Source organism: Portunus trituberculatus, chromosome 39 (assembly GCF_017591435.1).
Source record: "Portunus trituberculatus isolate SZX2019 chromosome 39, ASM1759143v1, whole genome shotgun sequence".
Taxonomy (NCBI): Eukaryota; Metazoa; Arthropoda; class Malacostraca; order Decapoda; family Portunidae; genus Portunus; species Portunus trituberculatus.
This window is the reverse complement of record NC_059293.1, coordinates 3,665,949-3,680,948: the sequence shown is the minus strand read 5'-3', so window position 1 is coordinate 3,680,948 and position 15,000 is coordinate 3,665,949. Positions and strand designations below refer to the sequence as shown.

The 15,000-nt window shown below is 38.3% G+C and overlaps 1 protein-coding gene across 2 annotated transcripts in view; it reads right to left on the bottom strand.

The window, feature by feature from the left end:
• LOC123515618 (trissin receptor-like) overlaps positions 1–15,000 on the bottom strand; it is a 318,318-nt gene that overhangs the window by 10,722 nt on the left and 292,596 nt on the right. Inside the window, exons 1-2 of one of the 2 annotated variants that reach the window (XM_045274408.1) lie at positions 8,796–8,832; positions 7,160–7,304 (exon numbers count right to left, since the gene is read on the bottom strand). In XM_045274408.1, coding sequence (XP_045130343.1) covers positions 7,160–7,281 — 122 coding nt within the window. In that variant the 5' untranslated portion in view covers positions 7,282–7,304; positions 8,796–8,832. Of the gene's footprint in view, positions 1–7,159; positions 7,305–8,795; positions 8,833–15,000 lie in introns of those variants that run through there. The other variant, XM_045274406.1, reaches the window with a different exon arrangement.

The window sequence follows — 15,000 nt, the reverse complement described above, 5'->3', positions numbered from 1 at the left end:
TTAGGAACAGGCTGAATGTAGGAAAATTTCCAGCATAAAAGAAAAGTAGAAGTCGATATACAGCGTTGAAACATTGGCAAGCCTCTGTTTGCTTTCCTTTCATTTTGTCTCTCATTCTTTGTGTGTGTGTGTGTGTGTGTGTGTGTGTGTGTGTGTGTGTGTGTGTGTGTGTGTGTGTGTATGTAATTCACCTCGGTCGTCTGGTGGTCACCCAGCTAGTCTTCCCCATTGCGGAGAGAGCTCAGAGCTCATAGACCGATCTTCGGGTAGGACTGAGACCACATCAATACACAACACACACCGGGAAAGCGAGGCCACAACCTCTCGAGTTACATCCCGTACCTATTTACTGCTAGGTAAACAGGGGCCACACATTAAGAGGCTTGCCCATTTGCCTCGCCGCTTGTGTGTGTGTGTGTGTGTGTGTGTGTGTGTGTGTGTGTGTGTGTGTGTGTGTGTGTGTGTGTGTGTGTGTGTGTGTGTGTGTGTGTGTGTGTGTGTGTGTGTGTGTATGTGTGTTGTGGGGAGAAGATGGAGGGGTGGGGAGGGATCAGTGATGGATGTATATATACAATGAAAAAACAACGCGTGAAATAATGTATATTTCTTTATTTTTTTTCTCGTTTGATTAATTAATAGTGTGTGTGTGGGAGGGATCGGGGTGGATGTGTACACGACGTTGAAAAAGGAGTGGAAATTTTTCCCGACTATCATATTCTCTCTCTCTCTCTCTCTCTCTCTCTCTCTCTCTCTCTCTCTCTCTCTCTCTCTCTCTCTCTCTCTCTCTCTCTCTCTCTCTCTCTCTCTCTCTCTCTCTCTCTCTCTGTCACAAATCTGAATGCATGCCAACACAAAACAATCGAACACAACAGTCTGACTGACAAAACCTTCCTGAGGCACAGCACTGCAACACTGCCGGAGTAACAGAGTAATGCTGATGACTTACAAAGACATCACGTGGAAAACCTCAAACTTCTCACCACAGTCGTATCAAACTTTCCACGACGGCATTGCAACGCTTTAATTAAATCACTCAAACCTACGCATGGAAACTTCAATTTAGAAAGAGAAACAAGAAATTTGAAAGAATACCTATCAACGCTGCACAGCATTCCAAACACCATGACAACGCTTCAAATCTACTCATGGATACTCCAGTTATACTCATGGATACTCCAGTTAAACTAAGAAAAGGAGCTTAAAGTTTGAAAGAATACATAGCAACGCTGGATAGCATTCCATATGAAATCTTCACGAGCAATCATACTAAAGACAGTACGATAAAAAGAGCTCATTTATCACTTATTACCCACTAGAAATTCAAGAAGTGGCTGAAGAACACCACCTTGATGTCTCAGAATGCGAAATGATTACATCTGTCACTGATAGAATACTAAAGATGTGAAAGTAAAATAGCAGGTCATTATCTTATTTCTCTTCTGTGTACTACGTCTCTGGTTTTGTTGTCCATATTTTCTTTAAGAGGTTAACATTTCATCTGACCGTAGTGAATTTTAACTAGGTGAATTGAGTAACTGTAAATACTAAAATGTTTCATCTGTAACGTCATCCTTTTATCTTTTTTTGCTGCCATCCTTCTGCAGAACCGTAATCTAAACCCAACTTAAACGAGCCCAACTCACCCTAAGCTAAGTCAACCAAACCTAACTTAATCCAACGTAACGTAACCCAAACCTAGCGTAACCTATTTAGTTAACCTCTTCAGTACTGGGACGCATTTTTATCATGAATTTTAGGTATGATTAGACGATTTTTATTTACATTAGGAAGGGTCTATGGAGGTCAGAAGATTAATGGCCACAGTCTTCACTATTTTTAATCAGCGCATTAGTTTCTGAAGCTGTATAGAATCACTAAATAGTAAGCAGAATGAATACGCATACACGTCATGGTATTGTAGAGGTCAATCTAACTCAAGCTAAGATAACTCGAAATAATCTAACCTAATATAAAGTAACCCAACCTAACCTAACTGAAATTTACCTAAACTAACTCCAAACTACCCTAAACTACCACTGTATTCTATTCTTAGTGGTCTGGGCAGTGAGGGGCAGTGAGGAGTGACGCGGCAAATAGTAGAGAAATGTAACGTTTTTCACAAGTTTTTCCCAGCGTGAGAGCCATAGATGGAGGAGCGCTGGTCATGAAGTGAGTGGTAAGCAATCTTGTAATGGCATTGCTGTGTGTGCTGCATTTTTCTCTTGCTTTTCCCTTGTGTGTTTATTTTATTTTATTTTTTTTATATTCCTGCATTCATTTATTTTTCATGGGTGTGTCTCGTTGTAACGCTGAAATATTGGTCAGATGTGTGTATAAAGTTTGTTCTTTATTCAATTATTGTTTTGGTGACAGCATCTCTCTCTCTCTCTCTCTCTCTCTCTCTCTCTCTCTCTCTCTCTCTCTCTCTCTCTCTCTCTCTCTCTCTCTCTCTCTCTCTCTCTCTCTCTCTCTCTTATAGTTCTAATTCTAACTTTGTGACTGGTAATGAATCTTTCTTCAATGTTTCAGTGACCGTCAGACAAAGACATGTAGTAAAAGCCTCTACATGATATTCCAAACATTACAGAGGAGTGAAGTGTATCTATATTTCGAAAAAGTCCCTATTAGTCTATCAAAGAGACTCAGACCTAGTATATGGGTAAACGGCATCTGCTTATTGCATTCCTTGAGGATGTTTCTAAATATTGTTGATGCGTTCACTTTGACTTGCATGGGGAGAGATGAAGTGTGTGAGGAGAGAAGTGTGTGCGTGAGAAGAGAAGCGCGTTAGACAAGTGTGTGAAGAGACAATGTGAGGAGAATTTTTTTTTTTATGTACGAAGGGAAAACTGGCCAGGGGCAACATAAAATTAAAAAAGCCCACTTAGTTGCCAAACCTTTAGCAGTCCCGAAAGAATTAGCCGATGTCAAGAAATAAATGTCTTAAAACCTCCCTCTTAAATGAAGTCAAATCATTGGAAGTTGGAAATACCGAAGCAGGTAGGTAGTTCCAGAGTTTACCAGAGAAAGGTATGAATGATTGATAGTAGTGATTAATTCTTGCATTATAGGGTAGGATAGAATAAGGGTGAAAGATAGAAGAAAACCTTGATGAGGTGTGTGATGAGAGAAGTGTGGGACAACCGAGTGAGAAGTATGTGGAAAGTGATGAAGTGTGTGAGGAGAGGAGTGCGTATTGTTACAAGGATATGGGAATACAATTGTGTGGGAATACAAGTGAGTGATTGAGTGAGGGAGGAGACAACGTGAAGCAATGAACCAGAAATGAGTGAAGGCAGCAGTGCATAAGGCAAGGTGGACTAATGAGGGAGAGAGGCGTCACATGAACACCACCAGCGCCTCACTGTGCACTGAGCCACGGGAATTGACAAGCTTCCTCGTCATTACTCCCGTCTGCTGCCTCGATCGACATCACTACGTCAGAAATCCTTGCTGTCCTGACACTCGTTATCTTTAAACATGGTAGTGACAGATGTTTTAGTTTTTAGGTGTTTTAAATCCTCGAAAGATGCCTCTTGTGTGTCACCTGGTTTCGTGGTCTTGTATGTTTAGAAGACATGAAATGAAAAAAAAAAAAAAAAAAAGAGGATTGTGGCTGAAGGTGAATCTGAAGACACAAGTAATACGAACATTAGTTACACACACAACAATTTCAGGAAGAAGAAAAGAAAGGATATGAATTAATCCACTGGTATGTGCGGCTAATGGATGTGGATCTGATTTATTCTTACCATTTTCAAAGCTACACAGATTCTTTAGGATTTCACGAGTATTCTTTTCTTCCTTTTCCAACGATGATGAAGTTTCCTTGCTAAAACACAAGTAGAGACATCAAAATACGCCCATACGACTCATGTGAAGTGTGTTTTTTGCTAATGTTCACTATGTTCAGAAGGAATTACCTGCACACAGGACTAGACAGGCTCTCGTGTCCCCTTTCGAGTAAAAAAAAAAAAAAAAATAAGAAATGAAAAGATGATATTATGTAACCTTGCATGCACATTTTAATCTATTGAGAGAGAGAGAGAGAGAGAGAGAGAGAGAGAGAGAGAGAGCAGGTGTATAGTTTCTCATCCAAACTACTCTCTCTCTCTCTCTCTCTCTCTCTCTCTCTCTCTCACACACACACACACACTCCTCCCCTCGTTCCCTTTATCCCTTCCTTGTTCTCTTTATAGTCTTAACCAGTTACTTTCATTCTCCCTTCTCAAAGCCTCACCCTTCGTCATTCATCCTCTCCATTCCCCAGTTTCTTCCCTCCGTGCAAACATAATCAGCTTCATCATTCCCACTCCTTCACTACAACACCAAGTTCTCCAGCGCTTCGTTGTCTCTCCTCGACCATGTTTAACAAGCTCTATAATGAAGGTTACGGCGCCTTTCAAAGGGTGTTTTCGTGGTTCTAGAAATAGGTTGATGAAGGATCTGTATTTTTACAGGACTTATGATTTTAGTGGTAGGTTAAGAGAATTTTTTTTGCAGTTTTGGTAAGCATATGAAGGTTACCTAGATTTTCAAAGGGCATATTCATGCTTCTAATAAAGAATCTGTACTTCTAACATGTGCCCTCATGAATCTATGAGAGATTTTTGTAGTTTTGGTAGGTATATCAGTGTTACGTTGGTTGTTAAAGGATGTTTTCATGGTTTTGAAAATAGTTTGAAAAAGGATCTGCACTTTCAACGGGATCCCTCGTGAGTATAGAAATATGTTAAAAGAGTTTTTTTTAAAGTTTTGGTAGGCTCTAGTGGGAGTCATGTGGAGCTTTGAAGGGCGTTGTTGTGATTCCAGTGATTGCTTAATTAACGAGTCTCCTGTGCTTTTAATACGAATACGTTGTACTGGGAAGTACTGGGAGTTTTCAATGGAGTTTTCAAAATGTTAGCGATAATTTAACAACTATTCTGTACTTTTGATAGGTTCTAGAAGTTATTGAAAGTTTCAGGAGTGTTTTCATAATTCCAGCGACAATTTGTATAGCTCATGATGGAGTATAATGGTATTTTCAAGAGCGCTTTCAAATGTTAGAGGTAGTTTAAAAATATTCTCTACTTTTAACATGTTATAAAAAAGTTACTGGGGTTTTCAATTAAGACTTTTATGATTTCATTCATATTTTGATAAGATCCTTACAACTGACGCCCATTGATGAGGCTCAAGGGTGTTTCCTAGATTCTAGTTATGGCATACCAAACATTTTGCAGAAACGATTAAAAATTAAAAAAAGACACTATAGAAAACCTAACACCCAAGAGAACCTGAAATTTCGCTCTTTAGGTTTTGAATATTGTGGTACTGAGAGGTCAAAGTGTTTCAACCAATGGGCTTCCATATCACGGACTGTGGCGCAGGAAATTTGCCATTGAAGAACACGTGAGCACGGTAGCGCTGTTTTGATGCTCTTGCTTGCTGGGGTTTCAATACGTGCGACAAACTCATGCTGTAATTCTTCTCAAGCCTTTATTTATTCGTAACGTAGATTAACAAACAAGTATACGTTATCCAGTGTCTAAGAACAAGTTAGAATTTGTCTTCTTTTAGGAATACAATCAGGACGTTAGTTCAGACTTAGGCCAGTTTTCTGAAACACTTTTCTGTCTCCCCACGACTGTTTTCAGAGACGAATGATGATTAGCCAGGTTCCCAAGACTTTTTCTCCTGCTAATGATGAAATCGTGTTAATCTGTCCCTGGAGCCATAAATCGTGTTAATCTGTCCCTGGAGCCATAAAAACAGCTTGAAAAACCAGAGTAACTTCAGTGGAGGTTCGGTACAGGTGCTGGTGAATATGCTTCTTACGTCCTTCTCACTCTGGCGAAGGAAGCTTTTGTTTTTGTTTTAGTAAGGCGCAGCAGATGTTTTATTGTGTGCAGGCGTCATTTCTGTCACGAGGTACAGTGGAACCATGCGTGATATGGGATCCGAGGGGTCTCCAAGCGCACGGGTTCGAACCCTGTCCACGGTCCAAGTGTAGGTTGGGCTTCCTCACTCGAGGCAACGGTTTCCTAGCCGGTGGGTTTTCAGATAGGAGGTACCCAAAAAAGTATCCCCTTTAGCCCATAAATTCCCGTGAAAAGCCCACATGGTATAAATAAAAGAAAAAGATAAATAGAGGCCGTAAAATCCATATAGAGATTATCGTATCATGCAAGAGGGAACTGGTATTCTCAGGCATCTTTTTCTTCAGGTAAACTCTGGAACTTCTTGCCTGCTTCTGTATTTTCTCCTTCCTTTGACCTGAACGCTTCGAAGAGTGAGGTCTTAGGACAGTAATCATAGAGTTCGTAAAATCTTATAGAAAATTTTTTGGAAGAGGCCGATTGGTTCTCATAGACCGATCTTCGGGTAGGACTGAGACCACAACACACTCCGCACACCGGGAAAGCGAGGCCACAACCCCTCGAGTTACATCCCGTACCTATTTACTGCTAGGTGAACAGGGGCCACACATTAAGAGGCTTGCCCATTTGCCTCGTCGCTTCCCGGGACTGGAACCCGGACTCTCTCGGTTGTGAGCCGAGCGTGCTAACCACTATACTACGCAGTAATTCACCTCGATCGTCTGCTGGTCACCCAGCCAGTCATCCCCATTACAGAGCGAGCTCAGAGCTCATAGACCGATCTTCGGGTAGGACTGAGACCACAACACACTCCACACACCGGGAAAGCGAGGCCACAACCCCTCGAGTTACATCCCGTACCTATTTACTGCTAGGTGAACAGGGGCCACACATTAAGAGGCTTGCCCATTTGCCCCGCCGCTTACCGGGACTCGAACCCGGCCCTCTCGATTGTGAGTCGAGCGTGCTAACCACTACACTACGCGGTGTGTGTGTGTGTGTGTGTGTGTGTGTGTGTGTGTGTGTGTGTGTGTGTGTCTTGATCAGGGTGCTAGTACAAAAATAATAACATATAATAACGTGCAGAAATACTAATGCTGCTCGATGTTTGTTTGTTGCAGTGTGAACAGCAGAGTCATGTAGTGTAGAAATAACTTGACTAAACACCAATTTCGATTTTTTTTTATTCACAGGTAAGTGAGAGAGTTGTAGCATCGTGGAGGGAGTCAGTAAATTAGTACGTGCGTGTGTGTGTCATTGATAGTGACCTGCATCGGTGACAAGTTGGCAACACTCACGTTTGGGCGAGGTAGAGCGAGAGGTTCTGGTAGACGCAGAACACAGTGACGCAGAAGTCCGCGATAGCCAGGTTGGTGAGGAAGAAGTTGGTGGTGGATCGCATGCGGGGGTGCACCCACATCACCAGCAGCACCACGAGGTTGCCTGCAAGGAAGGGAGAAGTGACATTAGAAAGGGGGAACGTTTACGAGGCACAGGATCGTCTTCTGGACTCTTACTATCACAGCTGTTGGCAAAGGACTTGCACGTGATTGGTTGGCTGTTCACGATCTTGACTTTCTGCAAAAAAGAAGTCACGTCACTAATTATTTTCTGCGTTTCTTTTTAGAGCAGAGGAAAATAAGAATTTGAGAAAATAATGGATGTTACAATACACCATCACGTCTACACATGGCTGTTTCTCTCTTAACCTCTTCAGTAGCAGGACGTGTTTTCATATTTATTTTAGTTACTATTTAGTGATCTGATCATATAGCTTCTTGAAACTTGTGTTGCGATCAAAATAGTGAAGACTCTGGTCATTAATCTTTTTGACCTCCATAGACTCTCTCTAATATAGATTAAATCATCTAAGTATACCCAAAACTAGAGATGTACCGATACCAAAATTTTGGCCGATTCCGATACCGATACCGATACCACCTAATTGGGCCGATACCGATACCACTACCGATACCGATACCGATACTACTACTTATAGTGAGTGATTACTGCACTGGACACCAGGATGAGTTGGTGGACGGCGAGCGTTATCAGATGGAAGGCTTTGTTTTGGGGGATGCTGTAAATCCTTCTGAGAACGTTTGTGAAATAGGAGCAATTCTAGAAGCTTTTTGAAGCCATTTGCGAAAGTAAATTAATCAGTAATTGCAATGAATATCTTCTCAGTCTTCTGATTCTTGTCACTTATTTGAAATTCTTACTCCTTTAGCGACCATTTCGTCTTGTGCATTTTCATTATTAATTTTATTGACGATATTTTGGCGATCAAAAATATTTTTAAAATTATTAAAATTGTAAAACAGACACAAAATATTAGCAAAAGAAACTCATTTTGTTGTGTATGTTTCTCTTTAATTAAATCTGACATCCTTTGATATTAATTCATTAGACATTAGTAGACCAATTCAGAAAAATGAGCTTTCACCTAATCTTTTCAATTAAATAGAAAAAGTTTAGTTTATTCTAAATTTCTAGTGTATTGCTATGATCTTAAATAATTAATATGCAACAAATTATACACAATGCACATGATTACAAAACAGAATCGTTACTTTCTTAGTTATGGAATTTTTACATCCTTAGGTTAACACAAGTAACTCAAAAATTAAACTTGCATTAAAATTAATATACATATATAATTCGAGCTTCCACCTATTCCAGTATGATATCTTGGAAAAGGCTAGCACTAGCACTGTTAATTATAAATCAAATAAGAATATGCTGTTATTTACAATAATGCAAAATGCCTAAATATATATATATATATATATATATATATATATATATATATATATATATATATATATATATATATATATATATATATATATATATACCAAATCATTTTGTTGGATTCTCAATATCTGAAGTTTGACATTCTTAGATTATAGTTCAAAAACATAAGCTTTTCACCTGTGTGAACTTTGTGTGGGTGGAGGAGCAGCGTCTGACTGAGAGACAGTGAGAATGCGTGGTGACTCATGACCGACCGTGTGACAGGATGCCGGAGTTCAGCCTATACGCGTTTCATACACGTCCAATTTAGAGGTTGTGGCTTATTACCACAGAAAACAGTATTCTATGACATACGGTAATCACCACGGAAACTTAATACGCCGTATTATATTAATTTGGTATCATCAATATCTTATATCGAATATATCACTAAGTAGTAAATTCCTTTTAGGTATCGGAAGTATCGGCATAAAATAAGCCGATACCGATACCGATACCCAAAAATGGGCCGATACCGCCGATTCCGATACCGATACCGCATCGGTACATCTCTACATATAACTTGATATTACGTACTTTAGGGTTTCTCTATTAGTTAGTCGCCGTCAGGACACAATGGGTAATTACCAAACTGGATGATTCGTTGCTCACATCTAATATTTGATTTTCTTTCTTATCAAATTAAGACATTCTCTGTCTCTCTCTCTCTCTCTCTCTCTCTCTCTCTCTCTCTCTCTCTCTCTCTCTCTCTCTCTCTCTCTCTCTCTCTCTCTCTCTCTCTCTCTCTCTCTCTCTCTCTCTCTCTCTCTCTCTCTCTCTCTCTCTCTCTCTCTCTCTCTCTCTCTCTCTCTCTCTCTCTCTCTCTCTCTCTCTCTCTCTCTCTCTCTCTCTACAGCCAACCATTCATTTTCGAGGTACAGTGCTCATTGCAAATTAAAGAACAAGTAAAACACAGTGCCTTATATACATACACTGTTGCTATACTGTGCTATACTCAACTATAAATTAAATAATGTGGGCAACCTCTCTCATGGAATTTAGATTATGAAAAGAGAAAAGGAAAAACAATAAAGTAAGAGAGAGAGAGAGAGAGAGAGAGAGAGAGAGAGAGAGAGAGAGAGAGAGAGAGAGAGAGCATACTTTTCATAGCAAAAACGTTTCCTATAAATGTTCTTTAAAGGTATCACATTACACATTGGGGTCACATGTTCTGTAGTATTTATGAAACGACGCTAGCGATTGGCTTGTCGGAGTGAACTCCACCCACTCCGCCCACCTTCCTCTTGTCTCTTTGTTTTGTTCTAAGAGCAAATCTATGCGGGGATAGGGGATGGTGAAGCGGCAGAGTAAAGCAGCAACAGAAGGTGAGACTCTCTCTCTCTCTCTCTCTCTCTCTCTCTCTCTCTCTGTTTGTGTGCGTGATGTGATAGTAACTTTTCTAGCTATAGTAGTAGTAATAGTAATAGAAGTAGTAACAATAGTAGTAGTAGTAGTAGTAGTACTTAATACAGTTGTAGTAGTAGTAGTAGTAGTAGTAGTAGTAGCAGTAGTAGTAGTAGTAGTACTTAATATAGTTGTAGTAGTAGTAGTAGTAGTAGTAGTAGTAGTAGTAGTAGTAGTAGTAGTAGTAGTGTAATAGTAGTAGTATAGTTGTAGAAGTAGTTGTTGTTGTAGTAGTAGTAGTAGTAGTAGTAGTAGTAGTAGTAATAGTAATAGCAGTAGTAGTAGCAGTAATGGTAGCATTTAATACAAGTAGTAGTAGTAGTAGTAGTAGTAGTAATAGTAGTCATCATTATCATCATCATCATCATCATCATCATCATCATCTTCATCATCATCATGCTTTATTTCGTAATACAAGTATCAGAATAAACATGTAGTACATAACACATGTTTGGTTGATAATACCAGACACATTTAATGATTCAGTTACGGTGATGGAAACCTTCATGTGATGCTACTACCTAAAGTTGTAAATCTAAAATACACAACGATATACACGCACATTAAAGATAAAAAACAAATATTTTATTGGAAAATAAACGAGGGACAAAACATTTTTTCTAAAATTTCCCGTTTAAATTAACGCTTTAGTAGCCAAAGTACAAACAGTGGCCCTGCCTTTCGTCATGCCGCTGTATCCATTGCGGTGAGGTCGAATAGCACTGGTTCAGGAACTTGCCATTAAGGCCAGCTGTAACCTCACTGAACGTTTCCCTATGTGTCTCACAACACAAGGGGACAGTCATAGACTGCCCTCAAAAGACAACTCTCTTATTTCACACAACACTACATGCATCTAACTACTTTACGCACATTCTTCACGAAAAATTTAAAATCGAAAAAATAAAACAATAAAAAAGATGGCTTTTCTATCATCCCTGGAATCCCCTTCTAATCATTATCTATTTAACCGGCATCCCAGGGGACTTTTTTTCATACTTTTCTGATGCTCTTGGCCGATCTTCCCTCTTACATAAAAAAAAAAAAAAAAAAAAAATATTAGTACGTCGGTTGTCTCACTGAATACATGCAAACTGTAGACAGGCCTAAACTATTCGAAGACATGCCGCATTAAAGATCTTTGTTTTATGCATGGCATATTCAACTTAACAAGTGGATGGTGACAATTCAAGTCTTCTACATTACCTAGCCTGAATAAATGTTCCGTGATGATGCAGTAATAATGTATTGCATCGTGCAGCTTTTATGTTAATGCTGGCGAAGGATGGAGCTTCAAAATTGCCCTTCAAGGATTTGCTAAAAGCTGTTTTAAAAGTATTAAGCACATGATATTTAAAAAAAGTCAATTCATGGCATCATAGAGGTAATCCATAGCCAGGCTTGCAAAGCGTTAAATAGAAACAGTAATTTTTTTTTTCTTACAATGTTAAAATTTCTTAAAATACTATTAAACAAGAACTAAACGTGTTTTTTGGTCTGAAAGAAATATCACCATCGTCTTTTTTTTTTTTTAGTAAGTAAGTAAGTAAAGGTTTATTGCCCATTAGCATAAATACATTTGAGAAAGACATGTTTACAAATGAAAAGAAAAATGGCAGAGACTGTCAAGCCGAAGCTTCCCGACAGTCACATTTATGTACATAACTATGATTATTGTTTACACCAACACCAATTGGCAATATTTTAGGTAAATTGCCTAAAGAATCATTTAGGTAACTAGAATAGTAATAATAACAACCATATCTAATAATGACAAGAACAAAGCTAAGCAAATCACAATAAACATACTGCAAATTCAAAAACGATCACGAAAGGAAATTAACACCGCATACTACAATATCACATTAGAAGATACATCTATAAAAATCTGTTTGTTATACATGGTAAAGGCAAAGAGGAAGGGAAAATCTTAGATAGAAATGTTTGTTTTGCATTTAAATGTTAAATTTAGAATATCATGTATTTTGGCAGTTATACAAGTATGTCTTCAAAGATTTTTTAAAAGTGGACAAGTTATCATTATAAAGAAGTGTTTTTATTTGAGAAGGTAATGAATTCCATATTTGTGGACCGGAGCATAATACACTATGTTTAAAAAGAGTCGTTCTGAATTGCGGGAACATGAGATTGACATTATTACCCCGAATATTGTATGATGTCTGTACCAATTTGAAAGGTTGAGCTCCGGAATATTGTGTAAAGTACTTATAAATACTTAACAATAGGAAATGTTTATGAATATTTGAAAAAGTAAGAAAATTGTGTTGATTCAAACCTATTCAAATGAAAAACACATCTAAATATTTTATTTTGAGCAATAGTTATTTTCTTAATGAAAGACTGCCAAGTACACGCCCAGATTGCTACGCAATAGGTGAGGTGGGGATAACAGAGGGTGTAATAAATACTAGTGAGTGATTCAATTGTGAGACTATTACGAACTCTAAACAAAATACCACACATCCTTGATCATTTATTTGTAACAAAAGAAATCTGTTTATTCCAATTAATATTTTCATCTATATAGACACCCAAAAATTTTGTGAATTCTACTCTGTTCAATATGTTTCCTGCAATAGTAACAGGGGGAAACTCATGATGTACAGAGCGATTTTGGAACAGTATGTAATTTGTTTGCTCAAACTATTTATTTTAGTCCAATGATAAATTGGATTTAAAATCGTAAGATACTGTACATTGTGACCAAGGTATTTCATTCAAAAGAGCTCACAACTTCTATTGAGTCACCATCAAGTACAAGATTTTCGCTTAGCTTTTTTTTTTTTTTTCCTTGTGTCTTTAGTTTTGTCTGCATTCAAAGTTAACTCACAATGTTTTCATGTGTGATACACTTGGAGCAAGCAGCACCACGTCATCAGCATAGGCCAGCGTATTACAACGAATTAGGCCGAACATACAACCAAGCTCTGTTGATAAAACATCTTTAATTACATAATTGTTACAAAAGTTAAACAAGAATGGTGAAAGAATCCCTCCTTGCCTTAAGGTGGGTTCACATGTGCCAACTTGCGATTAGAATTGCAAGTTGGTAGAATTTCCGACTGAATATCGGTGCCTAGCGACTGGAGAAACCAGTAGCAAAACAAGACCAGCATGTTGGTCTTGTTCAGTCGATTTGCCACTTTATTTACGTTGTGACGTCACGGAGCAAACTTTGAAAATGTGGGTGTCGATGTAGAGAAGATGTTAGAGTTAGTGAAGGAAAAGAACACATCTGTGACCCTAGAAATGAATTATACAGTAAAAAAAAGTTTGCACAAATCGTCGTTCGACGAAATAACTGCCATTCTCCAAGAACTGCTTCCCTCAATGCAGTGTTGTTGGAGCTGAGGACTGAAGACTTGTCAGAACTTAATTTGATCGCAGTTGTGTGTGGCAGACATTCCTTTCTTTCCTTCTACTTAGCCAGGGACGAGTCCACGGGCATTTTCTTTTCTGTTGACCTTTCCGGTATGCCAAAAGAAGAGCAATCACAGGTTCAGCATCGTCACTGGAGGAAGACATCTTGGCGGGTAGCTGTTTGTTTACATTCACTTTCCGCCAAGGCATCAACTAGACGTTTTCCGATTAGAAGGGCTCAGTCGATACTTCTAGTGACTAGCAATTTCAGTCGCATATTGGCACGTGTGAACCTGCCTTTACTCCTTTTCAATATACTTGTAGCTGCTTCATGTATTGTTCCATTTTATACTGGCTTATTGATTTCTTAAATAATAATTTCTGAAATAATGTAAAATCACTAATGTTATGTCAACTGGAACATTGGAACTTAAGAATTTAACAGTTAGGATGCAGTGACCAACCTCATCGACAGCTTTACTTACGTCAATAAAAGTGGCTACAGTGAACACTTTACAGTTGGAGTATTTTTTTCATTATTTCATTTGGTAAGAAATATGCATCAGTGGTGGAAGAGTCAGACCTAAAACTAAACTATCTAGAATTCAAGAACATTTTTCTTGTAAACTACATAAAATAAATAATTCAAATATTTTTAAGACATGATGATTGCATAATTGGCCTCTAATTACATGAATCTGCGTTGCTCTTCTGATAGTCTTTCAGAATAAGTGAAACAGTTCCTTTCAGCAAATCCTTTGGAAGGTAGCAATGCATAACAGGCAGTAAAAAAGTAAGTCAAATTTTCTAAATAAAAAAATATCTCGGAAGCATTTTTTGATATGACTGGATATTGTCATGACCTTGTCCAGGATTTAGCCAAGAAACAAATTCTTCAAAGTGACACTTGACACTCTCATATGCATTTCTTTTTCCAAAGAGCAATTATTCATAAGTTTCTTAAACAAGTCTCTGTCAGCAACTTTGTTGAATGTAAGTGACTTGATAAAAATTCATCACAGCAGACATCAGCAATCTCACAGTCAATATTCTTTCCATCCACAGTCACTTTTTTACATACCTGTCCTTTGTTTACTTCCTTCCAAAATTTCACCTTATTTTGTTGTGAAAGTATTTCAAGAATATTTTGATTAATTTCCTCATTCCTATTTGCTTTACAGTCTTTAAAATTCTTTTCTTAAATTCACTCCTGCTCTTCACAATTTCCTCGTGAAACACTGTTCCTCTGACTTTACCAAGACGAAGCCACACAAAGAATTTCTTCCTTGCCACACTGTGCTTCTCCTTTACCCTCCTGCTCCATCCAGGATTTACTTTAAACTTATCTTTTCTAATGGAACGCTGCACATATTTCTGGGTAGACTCGAACACTTGAGGTTATACTATTATACAGGTCATCAATCATTTTCAAGTGGTTCTTTTCCATGCATCCCAACAAAAGGCAGTCACTAACTGGTGTGGAGCACATATCAAATAATTTGTTATCAAGCATAGCCATGATATCATTTATATAATTTACCGAAAGTAATTCGTAATA